This window comes from Protobothrops mucrosquamatus, unplaced genomic scaffold, assembly GCF_001527695.2.
Source record: "Protobothrops mucrosquamatus isolate PMUCROS unplaced genomic scaffold, P.Mucros_1.0 scaffold8, whole genome shotgun sequence".
In the NCBI taxonomy this organism is placed as follows: Eukaryota; Metazoa; Chordata; class Lepidosauria; order Squamata; family Viperidae; genus Protobothrops; species Protobothrops mucrosquamatus.
The window spans coordinates 2,373,488-2,392,999 of NW_015386395.1; the positions used below are offsets into that span (position 1 = coordinate 2,373,488).

At 41.0% G+C, this 19,512-nt stretch overlaps 1 protein-coding gene across 1 annotated transcript; it reads left to right on the forward strand.

Annotated features, from left to right (window-relative positions):
• Positions 1-18,408, forward strand: TEAD2 (TEA domain transcription factor 2). The gene is made up of 11 exons (XM_029283024.1): positions 1-198; positions 1,702-1,766; positions 1,892-1,954; positions 5,396-5,524; positions 7,324-7,385; positions 7,495-7,559; positions 8,089-8,225; positions 9,787-9,957; positions 12,578-12,733; positions 15,039-15,194; positions 17,585-18,408. Exons 1-11 carry the CDS (start codon positions 51-53, stop codon positions 17,696-17,698), a joined length of 1,266 nt encoding a protein of 421 aa, XP_029138857.1. The 5' UTR covers positions 1-50; the 3' UTR covers positions 17,699-18,408.
• Positions 18,409-19,512: the final 1,104 nt, after the last annotated feature.

Here is a 19,512-nt window from a genome sequence, read left to right on the forward strand (position 1 = left end):
GCATTATAGAGCCTGGCAGCTGGGCAAAGGAGACCAGCCGCTCCAGAGAGATGGGGGATGCTGGGGAAAAGGTTCTGGATAATGATGCCGAAGGGGTGTGGAGCCCGGACATTGAGCAGAGTTTCCAGGAGGCCCTGGCAATCTACCCACCCTGTGGGAGGCGCAAAATTATTCTTTCAGACGAGGGAAAGATGTATGGTAGGTAGACATGTGAGCCTCTGCTTCCCTATTCCGAATTTGCATTCCTGCATTGAATAGGGGTGGACTAGATAGAAGACTTCCAAGATCCCTTCCAACCCAATGATTCCGTATGGAAATGATTGTGGGTACTACAGAATACAATTTTAAAAAAAACATGTAGGATTGGGTTCATTTTGAAAACAAGGAACATGTTTCTAATCTCTCCAAAAACATAAAGACAAAAATGCAAAGTCAGCTGGAGATCATATTTGGATGGCATAGTCCTGAATGCAGTAAAACTGTATACAGTGAATCTTCTTGAGGCTCTCATAAAGACAAAACAGAGGGAATTGGCAGCATTTTAGGATTAGAAAAATGTTTCTCAACCTTGGCAACCTTAAGTCATGTGGACTTCAACTCCCAGAATTCTCCATCCGGAGGCGTGAGTGAAGTTAGAGCCCAGTACATTTGAATGTGGGTGTGTAGAAATGTGTTGCCTTTGGGGTGCTGAGAGTTTTTGTTCTTTTTTTAATGATTTTATTGTTATGTGTGCCACTCAGAGTTATGGTACATGACATGTGCAGATCTATACATTCATCCATTCACCCATCTGTCTGTCTGTCTGTCTGTCCGCCCGTCCGTCCGTCCGTCCGTCCGTTCATCCATCCATCCATCCATCCATCCATCCATCCATCCATTCATTCACCCCTTGTCTGTCTATCTATCTATCTATCTATCTATCTATCTATCTATCTATCTATCTATCTATCTATCTATCTATCTATCTATCCATTCACCCCTCGTCTATCTATCTATCTATCCATCCATCCATCTATCCATCCATTCACCCCTCATCTGTTTGTCTGTCTATCTATCCACCCATCCATTCACCTCCTGTCTGTCTGTCTGTCTGTCTGTCTGTCTGTCTGTCTATCTATCTATCTATCCATTCATCCCTCGTCTGTCTGTCTGTCTGTCTGTCTGTCTGTCTGTCTGTCTATCTATCTATCTATCTATCTATCTATCTATCTATCTATCTATCCATCCATCCATTCACCCTTTGTCTGTCTATCTGTCTGTCTGTCTATCTATCTATCTATCTATCTATCTATCTATCTATCTATCTATCTATCCATTCATCCCTCGTCTGTCTGTCTGTCTGTCTGTCTGTCTGTCTGTCTGTCTGTCTGTCTGTCTGTCTGTCTGTCTATCTATCTATCTATCTATCTATCTATCTATCTATCTATCTATCTATCTATCTATCTATCTATCCCTAACCCTAAAATCTGGGAACCTAATTATCCAAATGATCTGGAATATGGGACACCTGATATCCCTCTGGTAATGTAGCAATTTGGTTTACCAACAATGGCATGGGCAGACCGAATGACCTGCAAAAGTGTCCCTGTCCCACATGGAGCTCAGAATGGCAGATAATATTTCTGATTTACCAATTGTTTTTCTTATTTTCTCTTTTCCCAATTGTTTTTCTTATTTTCTCTTTTTTCTCTTGTCTTGCAGGTCGTAATGAGCTCATTGCTCGTTACATCAAGTTGAGGACTGGGAAAACACGGACAAGGAAACAGGTAAACTAGAAGGGTTTGGCAGGGAGTTATAAGCCACAAGAAAAAACCTTGAGAAAGTTGGAATGAAATCTGCTGCCTTCTCCTTCAAACCTTTTCACGTTTTGTCTCTCTGAATCCTTTCTCAGGTCTCCAGTCATATCCAGGTGTTGGCCCGGCGAAAAACACGAGAGATTCAAGCCAAGTTCAAAGTGAGAGATTTCCCTATCACTTTTGACTAATTCCTGCTAAGCTTACACATCTATCCTTCTGAAAGAATGACTCATAATGAATTGGGTGCATGGCTCTGTATCTGATAAAATATCTAAACTCAGTATGCAAGCAAAATGTCATCTTTTGCGAATCTTCTGTACCCACCCATCCCAAGGCAGATTGAAAGAGTCATAGCAGATAAGGAAAGAGATGGTTTTGGGTGTATGGGTTTGACTGCATTCCAGTAAATGGACTCTATAACCTGACAAGGATAGGATGGAATGGAATTTAGTGGAAGGCATAATAATTGAGAGAAAAATTTATTACAATGTCTTGTGTTCAGAATACATATTCTATCTATTTAGATATATTCTATTTTAGATCTCATACAGTATATAGATCAGAACCCCAATCTTTTTCAATCTTATTCTAGCTTTTTTCCTCTGCCAGGTCATTTTTCGTATTTTTGCCTTTAAATCATCAAAAAAATCTCCTTGTATTGTTGTGGCTATTGTTTGATGTTGATAAGAACGTCCAGTTGATGTTTTCTTAAGAGGACTAGTTGATTTAGCCAGTAGTCTCTTTATTTTTCCAGTTCAATGCAGTTGTCCCAAAGTATTTATCTTCTCTTTCATCTGTTTTTCTTGTTTACCTTCAAATTCCTTCTGGTTTATAAGAAAGGCTCTTTCCTTGTTTTCTATTATCAATTTCTTTTTGTGGTTTCTATTGTCTGTATTTGTTGAGTATCTAAGTCTTCTGTCATAACTTTTGGTTGTTTCACTTTCTCTATAGAATTCTGTATAGATAATTCTTTGATTGAAGTCATAGTTTGAGTTTGTATATCCAGAGCTTGCATACGTAGAGTTTGGATCATCGCTTTTAACATACAAAGAATTTGTTCCTGTACTTCCTCTGTAGAAGAAATCCTTTCCTGTTCTCCTTCCATTGTAATATATTAAACTCAAGAGAAANAAGGAAGAAATATATATAGAGAGAGCAGAAAGTTGCAAATCTTATAATCCACCAATTTTAGGAAATAGGATTCCAATTAAGATCTCAGTATTTTTCCAACGTTTTAAAACTCCCAAGTGGTTGATAGCTGCTGTTTCTGGAGGGAGGGCTAGAATCCCCCTTCCCTCACCACAGGGGGGAAAGTACTTTAGCAGCTTATGCAGGTAATTAAGTAGTTAGGATGTAAGAGAGGCAAACCTCACCCGGTCCTGTCCACGCTGCTTTGAAGTTGCCAGATGGTAGTGTGACTTTGGCTGTTTGCAGCCTAGGGATGAGCCATATTTCTATGGCCGGTCCTTTCGTTCACCGGTTTGGAGGAATCGCCTGGTCTGACGGAAGAGTTGCTGCTCTCTCGGGATCCAGCGAAAGCCCCTCCTTGCTGGTCGCCTCTTCGGGGCGACTTTCGGCCCTTTTCAGGGCCCCCCAGCGATGCGAAACTGAACAGGGGAGAGAGAGCAAGTCTCCCAACCGTCCATGGCGGCTGTGTGACGAACCGGAAGTTAGATAGAATATGTATTCTGAACACAAGACATTGTAACGATTTGAGATAAAGAAAATTTTGGTCATATAAAATCTAGAAATATGTTGAAATAAGAATATTATATTGTCATTAGATGGGTAAGATAGATGGTAGAAGTTATATATAAGGTGTGTATTTTAAATATTAGAATGTATGAGCAATCGGGATAAAGGAATTGTGTTTAAACATTTGGAAAAATTAAATATTAAATGTAATTTGAATGTCTACAAATAATTAAGATTTGAATTTAAGATATTGTTATGAGTTGAGACAAAGGTTAAGTAAAACTTAAGAGTATAAGTACTAATAATTAAATTTGTATATGGGTTTGTGGTATAAATGTTGGTGGTTTATTTTTAATTTTTTTTTTCTCTTTCTGGAAAGGAAGAAAGGAAGGAAGTGAAAGGAAGAAAAGAAAAAAAATTATTAGCTTCAAATGTGAGATAGGAGACTTAGAAATTGGGATCATTTAAAACCTGGAAATGATAAAGATTAAATGTTAAACTTAAACATCAATGGCAAATTAAAGTTAAGAAAAAGTTACTAGGTTATTGTCTAAAAGGTGGAATGTCAAATTAATTCAGATATGTATAGACTGAAGATTATTGATGAATATTAGAAAGGTATTTTTTGTTTGATTAATAGAATAAGAATTGTATTGGTTTGAACATGACAGTAGATATTATGGGGGAAAGAGAGGGAATTAGTTTGTTGTATTAATTTGAGATTTGTACTGATGATATTCAAATGTAACGGAATTACTGTGCTCAGCCGCCACGCTATTTTTAAAATATGTAAATGTAATATTGTAAAATTAATAAAAAATTTGAAACTCAAATAATTGAGAGAAAAATTTAATTGCAAATCTGGAGTCCTAGTTTTCTTGAGATGATGGGATCTCTTTTGATTTTGTTTAAATTTTTCTGAGGTGATGTAGACTTTCTTTCTTTTTTAAGTGTCTAGGCTGTAAAGATTCTAGATACAGTTCTTGACTGTTTGCTTTAATGAAGGGGTTGAGGCTAGTGATATTAAACCTACCCAACATGACATGATCTGAGAATACCTGAAGCTAAGCGGGTCTCGGTTTGGTCAGCACATAGATGGGGATCCAATTGTGAACCCAATGTGCAGCACTCTAAATTCCATCATGGAAGAGCTGTCAGATACTGATAGACATGTTAGCACAGCACAATGAAAGAGAAAGCTTAGAGAAAGAGAGTACATGAGTGGAGCCATTTTTTATAACAGAATAACAGAGTTGGGAGGGACCTTAGAGGTCTTCTAGTCCAACCCCTTGCTCAGGCAGGAAATCCTATACCATTTCAGACAGATGGTTATCCCAATCTCTTCTTTTAATCTTCATGCTCCACATTTTACACAAAGTTGCAGACCAACAGATGTGAATTCAAAATGGCTGTCATTTTGAATGCCTTTACCCTGTAATCGACAGAGCACTGTAACCCATAACAAATTTAAAATACAGTGCCAGGTTTCAAGCACCACATGGTAGTCTTCTAGGTCTGATCAGAGACAAGCATGTATTTAGCTTTTATTCAGTCAAATATAAGAGGTGGATGAGGCTGGTAATGAATAGAGGAGTGCTAGGAACAGGGAAGGGAAGGGAAGGGAAGGGAGGAAGGAAGGAAGGAAGGAAGGAAGGAAGGAAGGAAGGAAGGAAGGAAGGAAGGAAGGAAGGAAGGAAGGAAGGAAGGAAGGAAGGAAGGAAGGAAGGAAGAAAAACTTCTGGATATCCCAGAATGACACTCCTCATAGGAAGCCCGCTGCAATTTCAATGGTTGCAGAGTTTCCTTGGCAGAATAATCCATAAAGAAAGAGTTCATATAGCAATTGAAATGATCTCCTAAAATACAGAACGTGTCTTTCTTTCCTGCCTCACTCTGCCGCCCAGGATCAAGTGGCAAAGGACAAAGCACTTCAGAGTATGGCAGCCATGTCTTCTGCTCAGCTTGTTTCGGCCGCTATCCTCCAGGAGAAACTAGGCCTGTCGGAAGCTCACTATCCACCCAGCACCGCTACCGTAAGCATATGTGGGGGGGAAAGGCTGTGAGCTGGGATTTCTCTGGAGCTCTTTTCAGGGGAACTTTCATGTTACAGATTTCAGATTGGAATTTGTGGCAGTTTAACCCTTGGCTTCCCCTGAAGAATCTGGGAAATTGTGGTTTGGGGAGCTTCCAGGAATTTTCTACATGTTCTTTCTGAAAGCATTGTCTGAGGGAAGACCAGGTTGTCAAATGGTCTGCTTAAATAGGACATTTGTCTGGTGAAAGAACTCTCTGTTAATTAGTTATATGACTCTCTATAGCAGACAAGTCAAACACAAGGCCCAGGGGCCAGATGCGGCCCGTGAAATGGTTTAATGTGGCCCGCGAAACCATCCTGGAAACAGTGAAGGAACGGTCCCCGCTGCCTTGGCCCTGGCCCAGGCCGGCCGAGAGCCAATGTACAATTTTGTGGTGGCCATCTATGCTGAAACGCATTCAGTCTAAGCTCCACAAGGCCATCTAGAAACAGCGAGGAACCAGCCCCTGCTGTGTCGGCCCCGCCCCCTGGGTGCATGCCGGGGAGGTGTCACCCTTTGTGAGGAATGAAGAAATGGACCGTGCCTTGGCACTTGCCCCGGTCCCACCCCTTCTGCCAGAGACCCTCAGATCTGTCCCACTCCTGCCCAGGCCCCCACAGGCACCCTTGATGCGAACGATGTAGAGCTGACCATGCCCACCCAGTAGGCCACACCCACTCCATCCACGCCCACCCAGTAGACCGCCCCCACCCTCGTCCCCTGCCCCCCCAAGGGCAACCGCAATGCTGATGCGGCCCTCAATGAAATTGAGTTTGACACCCCTGCTCTATATAACTTGACTTTAGTTATATGCCTCTACATGTAGTCCTCGACTTACAACAGACCCCAAAACAGATACTTCTGACCTAGATTCGAAGTTCTGATGCTCAGTCCCCCACTGCAGTCACATGATTCTATTTTGGGCACTTGGCAACCAGCCCATATTTACAGCTGTTTGCAGCATCCCATGGTCACATGACCATGATTTATGACAATTTTTTTGCCAGAATCTGGCATTCACTTCCAGTTTCCAGCATAAAACGCCCAGTGAAGACAATGGGTTTTGCTTAACAACCATGACTTTAATGATCACCAGAAAAAATGTTGTTAAATTGGATTGGTCACATGATGACCCACTTAAAGGCTGGCATGACTTATGACCTTAATTCCAGGCTCAATTGCAGTCATGAATTGAAGACTACCTGTAGCTGATAAATTGGCATCAAGTTCATCAGAATATTTTTAAGCAAATAGCACATATTTTCTGATGATTTATCCCTGTTATCATAGTAAGTGTTCTGTTTTATTTATGTAAGAGAATGCTTTTTCTAACAGTGTTTGCAATCTATAAAACTTACATGCATTTCCTTTAAAAACAACAGATTCCAACAGACTACATTGAATCATGGGCGCTGTTTTGGTCAATTAAAGAATATTTTCATATTTGCAAAAATTTGGTTTGCATTATATAGTATAGGAATGGTATGAATATTTTAAATAGCAATAGCCATAGCACTTAGACTTTCATACTGCTTCACACTGCTCTTCATTCCTCTCTAAGCGATTTACAGAGTCAGCATATTACCCCCAACAATCTGGGTCCTCATTTTACCAACCTCAGAAGGATGGAAGGCTGAGTCAATCTTGAGCCAGTGAGAATCAAACTGCTGACAGTTGGCAGAATTAGCCTGCAATACTGCATTCTAGCCACTGCGCCACCACGACTCTCTCTTTCTAAATGTTCTTTCTGGTTTCAGCAATCCACAGACTTTTTCCATTTCTGGGCAGGGGATGTAAATCAAGGCCAATCTACTCCAGAGTAAGTTTTGGATTAATCTTTTTGCAACCAGCATGTTCATCTCTATCTTTGGAGCGTTTTCTATGGAAGTGCTAGATTTCAATTCTTTATGTGTCCTCTCTTTCTTCAGTATCAAGCCCATCCTCCAGCCACCATATCCCATCACACCAATTGCAGCATCACCTGCTGCCCCAGGTAAGCATGATTCCTGTTTCCATCACCCATTTGTTACCTTACAGGTTGTCCTCATAGAATGACTGTCTGTTCGGCGAGTGTTCCATGTTACGATGGCACTGAACAAGGAGGACTTGCAACAGGTCCTTGCCATTGTGATCATTGTAACATCTACCCAGTCACATGATCGTGATTCGGATGCTTGGCAACCAACTTACAGTTACGATGTTGGGGTTTCCTGTGACCACGTGATCACCGTTTGCGACCTTCTCTGCTGTCTTCCAACAAGCAAAGTCAATGAGGAAGCCAGCAGGAGGTCACAAATAGCAATTCCGTGAATACGGGATGCTGTGACCATGTGGGATTCACCTAACAACAGCAACTGGGATTGCCACAATTGCCATCCTAAGTCAATGCAGTCATGTAATGTCACTCTCTGTAACTGTATTGTTGCTGGTCCCGATTATTATCATTAAGAAAGGGCTACTTTGTACTACTAAAATGGGGATACGTTCCATTAGCCACAGGTCTTTTTCTCTTGGCTTGTCAGGTTATCCCACCACCCCAGGGAAGGGCTCTTGTCTCCCCACCACAACTACCTCTTGGCCAGGAAGCCATATTGGTACAGAAACACTGCGACTAGTGGAGTTTACTGCTTTTGTGGAGCGGCAGAGTGAACGAGATACGGTAAAAACGGTGCACGTGTGCCCTTCAATGCTCGCTTGCTGTTCCCATCTGTTGGAATAAACTTGCCTTGAAAAGTTTGAGGAATGGTAAAACTGACTACAATAAGATTAAAGCTAGAGAAACAATGCTAGGTCCTGCTTGGTGGTGAAACTCGGTGACCTATTTGGGATAGTAACAGTCTTTCTACCAAATGCTCCAGAGTTATTAAGAGAATAATAAGGAAAAAAAAGTTCTTTACTTCATCCAGGAAAGACAGGATAAACAGAGTAGAGTTCTTGGAGGAAAGATAGATTATCACAATCAGTTGGAATGGATTGGGAATAAAGGTAAAACAACCAGATGAAGTAAAGATAGAATTTAAGCTTTAAGATGCTAGTAGGCCCATTACCATCTGGAAGTCAAACTTGAAAAATTGTATGGGGTAAAACCTAATTGTCTGAATGTTTGGAATTAAAGTTTGGAATGAAAAATGTTAGCTTAGCTCTAAGTAATAGTAGGTAAATGTATTTATATCAGTGGTTCTCAACCTTTTTAATGCCGCGACCCCCAACCGGTCATAAGTCGAGGACTAAACCGGTCGTACGTCGGGGACTAAACCGGTCGTAAGTCGAGGACTTTCCCTGCCCGGGAGCGCCGCGCATGCGTGGTTCCGCCCCCTGCGCTGGCCGAGGCGTAGCTGGCAAGCGGCAGAGATGGAGCAGGCCGACCACCAGCTGGCCCAGCCCAAGGGAGGTAAGGCACCCGCCGGAAAAGGGGGAAAAAATGGCGGACAGCCTTGCTTGGCGACCCCCGTGAAATGGTCGATCGACCCCAAATGGGGTTGCGACCCATAGGTTGAGAACCGCTGATTTATATGTTATGCTAAGCATCATTTGCTTAATCATGATTTATCGAATACATCATAAATAGTTGGTTTCACCCAACATATTAAGGCAGTGTTTCTCTAACACTAACAACTTGGAGACATCTGGACTTCAACTCCTAGAATTCCACATTGGCTAGGGCAGCGGTAGGGAGTTCTAGGAGCTGAAGTCCACATATCCTCAAGCTGCTGAGAAACTCTGCACTAAGATCTGAAAACATGGATTTCAAATAAAAACAGCTGAATTCATACATACATACATACATACATACATACATGAAAACTTATCTGAAAAAAAATATCTGAAAAAAATACATTTCAACTATCTCATGACCACTTAATTACATTGGAAGTTCAATCCAGGATATCTGAGGAGTTCCAAGTTGGAAAGGCTATGTCTATTAATGACAGTATGTCAGGTAGATGCCATTGTATGTAAATCTTGAAATTGCTGAGTGACCGTGTATAAAGTCTGCCATACATCAGGATAGTCCCAATCTTGCAATAGCCTAATGTTCTACTGTCACCAATAAACAGCATCCTTGTTCTCCGTTGCATCTTTGTATTCAGAGGGGACACACTTTCTGGTAGGGTTTGCCTGCCTCTCAGCAAGTTCCTGAGAGCTCCAGAAAACGGTTTGTGAGGTAATGCAGGTTATGTTCATCTGACAGCTCTGACTTGGCTTTCTCTTCTCCATAGTGTAAGCAGCAGCATCGTTTTGTTCACATTGACCCAACACCCACCTCTGAGCCACCCCTGGAGATGGTGGATGTACGCCAGATCTATGACAAGTTTCCAGAGAAGGGAGGTGGACTGCGAGATTTGTATGATCAAGGGCCTCCTCAGGCTTTCTTCTTGGTTAAATTCTGGGTAAGAACTCTTTTACTAATTGAATCCCCAAATCAGGGGTCTTCAAACTTGGCCCTTTTATGACTTGTGGACTTCAGTTCCCAGAATTCCTCAGCCAGCGTGCCTGGCTGAGGAATTCTGGGAGCTGAAGTCCACAAGTCATAAAAGGGCCAAGTTTGAAGACCCCCGCCCCCAAATCATCAGGAATGCAAGCAGGCTGTGCTAGGAAACAGATTTATGATCAATGCTCGTATGAAACAGTGTGTTTTATTGGAATCAGTAACCAGATTGCAGGGGTCAGTGGATAGATTTGGAGCGGAGTCCACAAAACTAACCTGATGTATTCCAGATGCTTAGCAGTCTGAATCCCATCTGCTCTAATTAGTATGGCGAATGGCAAGGACTTGTAGGAGTTGTAGTTCAAACATTTGCAAGTTGCTTATCCATGTTTCAGACGTTCAGAGCTGGTAATTGGGTTATATACGGTAGGCAGACCACATTCAAGCCCAAATTTCTGCTGCTAAGCGTGACAGCTGTTAAGTGAATTTTGCCCCATTTTACGACCTTTCTTGCCACAATTGTTAAGTGAATCACCACAGTTGTTAAATTAGTAACACAGTTGTTAAGCGAATCCGGCTTCCCCACTGACTTTGCTTGTCAGGAAGTCACAAAAGGGGATCACAAGACCTCAGGACATTGCAGCTGTCATAAATATGAGTCAGTTGTCAAGCATCTGAATCTTGGTCACATGACGTAGTAACTTTCAATGGTCACTTAATGAACTGTAGTAAGTCAAGGACCACCTACATCTGAAAACAGTCATCCCACATCTCTAAAAATGGCTTGCTGCAACACACACATATACTTGTTGGTTAGCAGCAGCAGTCAAGTCATTCTCAAGACTGAGTTTAAAACTAAGCTAATGAATTAAACAGCTCCTTGTTGGTGTTTGGCCTCAGTACAAATACCTTTTCAATTATGAAGAGTGGCAATCAAGTCTCACTCTCTCACAGCTAGTAAATTAGAAACAGGGAGGCTTTATCAATATAACTGTTGCGGAGATATTTGGATTCTGATCCTGTGTAATTAAAAGTCACCTTAGATAGCTTTATATCAAGAACAAATATTAGAACTGTTGGATGCATTAAAACTTTATATTGCCTGCCCAGCCACATATTTCCATTTGCACCATAAAGTGCTCCAAGTCACGTCTTCATGTTCAAAATAACGTCATTATTTTTAAAATCAACAACAGCTGAATGTAGTAGTGTTAGATAATCAAAAATAATTCTTATTTATTCTTTTATTTACGCTTTATTTGGATTCTGGGGTATACGCTGTCCTTAGTCCGAAATTCCATATAGATAGTTTCAACTTACAACCATCTGTTTATGGATAGATGATAGATAGACAGACAGACAGACAGACAGATAGATAACCTTTATTATCATTTTTTTTTTACTGTGGGCACAATGGCACACATTAAAAATAAAGTTTAGTTGCTTGCTCTCAAGTGTACACATAAATAACACCCATTTAAACATACTATAAACAACATACGTATAGACCTACACCCTTACATATAAGTAACATATAAATATTAATCACTGTCCATCTTGAATATATAACGGAAGGAGGAAACTTTAACGTTCACAAGGTTAATACTGTATGGAACAAAACTGTGACCGAACCTGGATGTTCTGCTTCGGATACCACAAAGCCTCCTCCCAGAAGGTAACAAGGAAAACAGGTTGTGAAGAGGATGTGTAGTGTCTCAGACAATATTGACTATTCATAGTTACAACAGCACTGAAAAAAGTGATTTATGACCCATTTTCAACTGACCCTTACGACAGTTGCAGCATCTCCATGGTTATGTGATCAAAATTCAGATGCTTGGTAACTGCATTTATGACCGTTGCAGTATCCCGGGATCATGTGATTGCCATTTGTGACCTTCCTAGCCAGCTTTCGACAAGCAAAATCAATGGAGGAAGCTGGATTGTGAGTTATGTAACTGCAATGATTCACTTAACAAAACTTGCAAAAACGGTTGTAAAATTGGGCATGACTCACTGAACAACCTCTTTGCTTAGCAACAGAAATTCTGGTCCCAATTGTGGTTGTAAATTGAGGATTAGCTGTATATTCTAGGAAAATTATAAGCAGGGCCATTAAGGTGAGCAATTTCTTTTTCTCTGCTTCTGAAATAAATAGATGCGTTGTTTTAATAACTGGGGATGTTATTTCACTGCTCTAGAGCAGAGGTTCCCAACCTCTAGGCTGCGGCCCATTCCCGGGCCATGACCTATTCGGAATTGGGTTGCGCAAGTGGCTGGCTGGAGCGCACACGCATGTAGCTCGAGTTTTGCAAATAGCGGGTTTGCCACTTTTCTGAAGTTCGATCTGTGCGCGTGCATGCCAGTCCACCACTCGTGCAAGTTGAGCTGCATGCATGTGCGCACACTGGCCCATTGCTCGCATGGCCCAGTTCCCCTCTCTTCCCCCCCCCCAGCTGGGCCGCCAAGCCGCAAAGGTTGTGGACTGCTGCTCTAGAGAATAACACTCACTAATCTTTGTCCCACCCTTGCATCAGTCATTAAAAACACTTCTGATTCTGTTTTCCAATCTCTTGCTCTAGGCTGACCTAAGCTTTTCCCTCCTTGAAGAAGAACTTGGAGGCACAGGAGGGGCCTTCTATGGGGTGAGCAGCCGATACGAGGGCCCACGGGCTCTGACTCTCAGTTGCACCTCCAAAGTCTGCTCGTTTGGCAAACAGGTGGTGGAAAAACTGGAGGTGGGTGTAGTGAGGGAGGAGCTGTGAGACTGAGGGCAGAGATGAGGGTGGCCATGCTGGGTCAAGCCAGGGTGGGATGTGGGGAGCAGAATGTTGTAAATTTATGGCTAAGAAACCCAGCCATAGAATTTAAAAAATGTTGCATGCAACCATGCTAAAAAGTGGCCTTGTTCCAAGTCTGACTATTGTATTTAGCCTGTTAGCACAGCCTTGGCAACACTGACATTCTCCAGCAGAAAAATTGAAGGAGATAGGCAGTATTGTCAAAGTCTGGAATCTCTTATCTGATTCAGTTGTTTCAGCTACTAACTTTCACATTTTTAATTCTAATCAACTTCTGTGGACCTCATCCCATATTTAAGAGGTTCCTAAGGGGGCGTGCGTACATGCACTAGCGTGCCTATCATCCCTGTCACTAATTTCATTTTTTTTTTTCATTTTGCTCATTCGAATTTGTAATTTTCATTTGACAAATAAATAAAATAAAAATAAAATAAATAGACATGGAGAGAAGGGATTTTCTCTCTGTGTTCATTGGCTAGAGGCAGAATCTAAAGTAGCACTTTACCGGTTTTTGGAATCTGACTTCCAGTGTTGGCAAAATGAATTGCAGTCTGGAGGGACCACACAAAGTTCCATCTTGCCTGATCTTAGAAGATAAAGGAAGAGTGAGGGAAATAATCAATAGGAGAAAGGTCGCTGGGAAATCCTCTGAGGATCTCCTTGTTATTCCTTTTGGCTTCCTCGGTACTTCTCGAGACAAGGGAAACTTCAGGATTCTCAGTACAGAGACCAAAACTATGGCTACTTTTCACGCTGTGAATGTCTTGGTCTAGGCCAGGGCTAGGCAACCTCGGCTCTTTTATGACTCATGGACTTCAACACCCAGAATTCCTGAGTCAGCATAGCTTGTACTGGAGCTGAATTCCCATAATCCCCCAGCCAGCAAGACTATAATCCATAGTGGTTGCTAATTTTAGGGTGTCATAGTTAAACCAGCCCTGGTATTGAATATGACTTCTACATAATAATCTCTTTTTGCATCTGTAAGCAACCAAAACCCCAGGAATAAATTCGTTTGGGGTTTGGGCAGGAAAGACTTTCAGAGCAAAAGCATTACTTTAAAAAAAAACTAAGCTCAAACCCCACTAACTATTAAGAGTTTTAGGCCCTATATCAGGGGTAGGCGACCTTGGCTCTTTTATGACTCATGGACTTCAACTCCCAGAATTCCTGAGCCAGGAGGAATTCTGGGAGTTGAAGTCCACGAGTCATAAAAGAGCCAAGGTTGCCTACCCCTGCCTTATATGTATGCAGGTTTATTGAACTCCAGGGATATAATGCAGAACAAGTTTGCGATTGGCCTTATGTTACAGATTATTTTTCGGCAGAAAACCACCACAGCAAGAATCCCCTTAGTGTGCTAGATTTTTTTTAATCTACAGATATTAGTGTAGTGTTTCTCAAATTTGGCAACGTTCAGATGTGTGGACTTCAATTCCCAAAATGCTCTAGTCAGCCTTGCCAATTCTGGGAGTTGAAGTCTACACATCTTGCCAAGTAACACGAAATCAGATGTTTATTGTCGTTTGCCTGCAGAAGCAAAAGGTTTGGACTTCATAAAATTAGGCTTGGGGAAGTAAAGCTGAAGTGATTTAAGACAGTGATGGAAAAATCTGGCTGAGAGACAGGCAAAAGAACTGGGGAGGGGGGGTGTTATTGGATTTTTTTTTAAAGTGTCCCTGTTGTCAATGAAATTTGCCTGTATTTGTTTTTCATTTAAAATAATAAATCTCATGTTACTTTTGTAAAATACACCAGTTTTGGAAGTAGTGGTTAAGATGTTGGCCTAGAAACCAGGATATTGTGAGTTCTTGTCTGACATTAGGTATAAAAGCCAGCTAGATAATTTTGGGCCAATCAGCAGGAGACTATGAGTTCTAATCCCACCTTAGGCACAAAAGCCTGCTGGGTAATATGGGGCCAATCTCCAGGAGTCTGGGAGTTCTAGTCCCACCTTAGACATGAAAGCTGCCTAGGAGACTTTGCAACAGTCAGTCCCTCTCAGCCCAGCCCCCTTCACAGGGTTGTTTTTGTGGAGAAAATAGGAGGAGGAAAGAGTATTATATATGTTCGCTGGCTTGAATTACTTATACCTAAAAGTAATAATGATGGGATAAAAAAATCTTTTTTAAAAATAAATTGATTGCTGAAAGTACACATGTATGGTTGTAAGTTTCGGGCTTCTGTCTGATCTGTCTTACTTTCCGATTATCTGTTCCATTTCATCCACTTGATTCCCCAGACAGCCGAGCCCCCTCACTGGGAAGATGGCCGCTTTGTTTTCCGTATGCAGCGTTCGCCACTCTGCGAGTACCTCATTAATTTTATTCGCAAACTACAAACATTGCCAGAAAAACTAATGATGGATAGCGTGCTTGAAAATTTCACTATCCTGCAGGTATTTAATAGGGAAAGAAATTATGGGGAGGGTGAGAAAGAATTTTGAGTCAAAACTATACTTCCATAGGGAAGCAATGTGGAGACAGAAAATTTTGCCCAAACCTTAGTTTTACTTCATTTTCTAGTTCTCGATGGGCTTAGTTCAATGTTTCTCTACCTTGCTAACTTTATGACATATGATGGCTGGGGAATTCTGAGAGTTGAAGTCCACATCTTAAAGTTGCCAAGGTTGAGAACTTAGTGTAAAACTTTTTACAAAATTGCTACGGCCTCTTTGAGAGCCTTGTTTAAGCATGAAACAAAAGGTAGTTATGCTGGTTCCTTCTCTGGGAGTGCCAAGCAAGTTAAACCTGTTCCAGAACATCTTCTCCTGTTGGTTTTTATGGAGTACTATCTGATTATCTGATCCCTTCTTTCCCAAGCATCTCAAAATGAGTAAGGTGCAATTAAGGCTACGTCTGGGACATTTAATCAATTAAATAGTGAGAATAGTCATTAAATGTTTCGTTGTTTTAAATATGTCCCTGACTTAATTGAGCAGATAAAAAGATATTTTATATGCTTATATAAGAATCGCAAATTATCAGTTCCATTTACTGCCCGAGAAGCATCCTGGGTTGAAAATCCCAAAGGTGCTTTTTCAGGAGGCAACTGGACTTTCTTGTTTTTCTTTGAAGACGTTTCGCTTCTCATCCAAAAAGCTTCTTCAGCTCTGACTGGATTGTCTTCAAAAGAAAAAAAGAAAAACAATGAAGAAGCTTCTTGGATGAGAAGCGAAACGTCTTCAAAGAAAAACAAGAGAGTCCAGTTGCCTCCTGAAAAAGCACCTTTGGGATAACTACCGGTAAGACCTGGATAACTGAGAATCTCCATAGACACCTGGTTTGAGAAGGTAGTGCCTTTTTTAAGGTTGTGCTGCCTGCTGTGATTCACACATGCATCGTTGAAAATATCAATTTTATCAGCCTTTTTTGATATGACTTTCTCCATCATCATTGAAAGTGTTGGTGAGAACTGTCACATAAAGATTCAGCAACATGATCCTCCCAGGGATGCCTGGAGGATTACTAATTTATATTTTATAAATTGAAATCACAAGATCATCAATATGTAAGATCCCTCCCCAAATTCAGTGAGGTTTGGTAACATTGAGATGCTAAAATGTGCATTTTCAATATGTTTTATTTTAATGTTGGTGACTGCGCCAGGTTCCACCTGGAAGCATCTAGAAGACAGTAAGTGGTCCCAGGAACAATTCATCCCAAAGTATGTCCTCTAGAATGGTCATATTTATGTATAATACACTTAGATTTAATTGGTTAATAGTTAATAAATTGGTTAATAGTTAATAAAATACAGGTAGTCCTCAACTTACAACAGTTCATTTAGTAACCGTTCAAAATTATAGCAGCATTGAAAAAAGTGACTTCTGACCATTTTTCGCACTTACAACCATTGCAGCATCCCCATGGTCATGTGATCAAAATTTGGATGCTTGGCAACTGGCTTATATTTATGATGGTTGCAGTAACCTGGGTTCATGTGAACCTTCTGACAAACAAAATCAATGGGGAAGCAGGATTCACTTAACAACCATGTTACTAACTTACAACTGCAGTGATTCATTTTCTATTGCTAGAAACGTCGTAAAATGGAGCAAAGCTCACTTAACAAATGTCTCAACATAAATTTTGGGCTCAATTGTGGTCGTAAGTCGAGAACTATCTGCTACAATGCATCAACTAATTAGGAAAGAAACGTTACAGAAGGGGAAGGAAATGCCAAGAGTAGCCCCACAATTGTAGGGTTTCAGTGGCTACTCCCTACCATAAAAGAGCTGATTGAGGAGACACCAGAGGCCTTGACATTACAAGTAGTCCTCATTTTACAACCACCACTAAGCCTAACATTTTTGTGGCTAAGCAAAGCAGTTGTTAAGTGAGTTTTGCTTTGTTTTACAACCTTTTTTAACCTGGTTGAATCATGCAGTCATTAAGCGAATCTGGTTTCCCCCATAGGCTTTGCTTGTCGGAAGCTATCTGGGAAGGTTACAGACGGTGGCCACATGACCATAGAACAGTGCAACTGTCATAAGTACATGCCAGTTGCCAAGCACCCAAATTTTGATCACATGACCATGGGGATGCTACAATGGGCATAAGTGTGAAAACGGATAAGTTACCTTTTTTTTGTGCCATTGTAACTTCGAACGGTCACTAAACAAATGGTTGTAAGTCGAGGACTACCTGTACTTCTTCTATTGTGTTAATTTCCCTGGAAAGGGGGTCAGGAGGTTAAATGTATCTGCTCTGTGTTACGGATTGATTTGTTTCATGAGCCAACTAGGGATCTCTGCCAATAAAAACTGTTATTCTCATTTCCAAACAGGTTTTGCGGGATCAAGAAACTCAGGAATTGCTACTGTGTGTGGCCTTTGTTTTTGAAGTGTCTGCAAGCGAACGGGGAGCACAGCATCACATCTATCGGCTAGGCCGGGACTGAGAAATAGTTTGTCACCACGCTCAACAAATAAACCCCAACCAACCCGGCCATCTTCCTCTTATCACATCCTAGTGGCTGGCAGAACTGATGGCTGAATCGCTAGAAAAACTGCTGACATCATTTATACCAACTTTTGAATTTACTAACGGATACTTTCCTCTGTTTGATGACCACAAAATCCGAGCATTAGACCTAAACCCTTAAAAGGCATGTGAACCCATTGCTCAGTAGACCATCTTGCAGCTGGCATGGCATAATAGTAACCATGGTCCTTTGAACAGGTGTACTTCTGGAAGAATACTCTTTGGGTCAGGTCATCTCCAGCCTGTTGAGGGCAATAGTCAACCTCAACTCATTTGTATCCTTCCAGTTCTCCTCTGACAATGTCCCATGTGATTGCTTCTCTGGGCTCTAACACTCCACTGTAAGAAGAAATAGTATTTCTTAGCACTCCTGTTTTGAAAGACAGTCAGGCTTCGATGTACATTATAACTTAATTCTCACAAATTGCTGAAGAGTAAACCCATTCCTACACTATTATGTCAGGCTCTAGGGAAAGGTTTATACCAGGAGTGCATAACCTGATGCTCCCAATTCACATGTCACTCCCGAGATCCCTTTAAGAGTCCACGTAACTGAAGGGTTTAATGTGATCAAGTTGAAGACTGTTATTTACATTGGCAGTAATGATATTAAGGTTTAATACAACTTTTAAGTCAAATTTGAATTCTTGTCCGCTGTTGGATTGATCTCCTTTGTGGAGTACAGGTAATCTTTGACTTACAACTACTCGTTTAGTGACCATTTGAAGTTACAGTAGCACTCAGACCAGTGACTAACAACCATTCCTTGCACTTAGGACATCACAGCACCCACATGATCAAAATTTGGGTGCTTGGCAACTGGCATATATTTATGATGGTTTTAGCATTCAGGAGTCATGTGATTGCTTTGTTCACATGATTCCCGAATGCTAAAACCATCATAAATACATGCCAGTTGCCAAGCACCCAAATTTTGATCACATGATCATGTGAGTTCTGTATTTTTCTATTACATATTATAAACTAATAAAATAATAATAGCAAGGGAGCCATGTGATTGCCATGTGTGACTTTCCCAGCTGGTTTCTGACAAGCCAAGTCAATGGGGGAAGCCAGATTCCCTTAAAAACCACGATTTGCTTAACAGCAATGGCAAAAAAAAGAAGGTAAAATTGGATGTGGCTCCCTTAACAAACCCCTTGCTTAGCAAAATTCTTGTCTCAGTTGTCTAATTTCTCCTTTGCGGCCCAGGAGTTTAAGGCTCATGTTGGTGTCATTTCAAAAGCAGAGAACAATTCTCATTGTAGGAAGGTATTGCCTTGCAAAACTCAGGCTTCATCTACACGAGCATAAGCCATGTATCTGTGAAGTGCAGGTGGGAGGCATTTTAATATTACTCATATGAGTAATTAAAGATTGGCAAGAACATTAATAGCAGGAAACAGAAATGTGGTCTTCTAAGCCTCCTTTCTCTTGCTTTCTGCTGCCAAGGAGTTTTATAGCTAAAGAAGCATTTTAAAAAATAGCCGTCCATATTTTGGAGAACGAATGGAATTACGTTTTCAGCTCTGGAATTAAAATTACCACCTTCTATTCCACACATAATCCCAATCTTAAATGCAACAAAAATATAAAAGCAAACCGAGCTTTGTTATATGTTTGATCTGAAGAAGCTTTATCTGGCTAAATGTATGTTCTTGATTATCATCTTTTTGGCACTTGTAGTAGGGGGACGATATACAGGTAGTTTTCAACTTGCAATTCATTTAA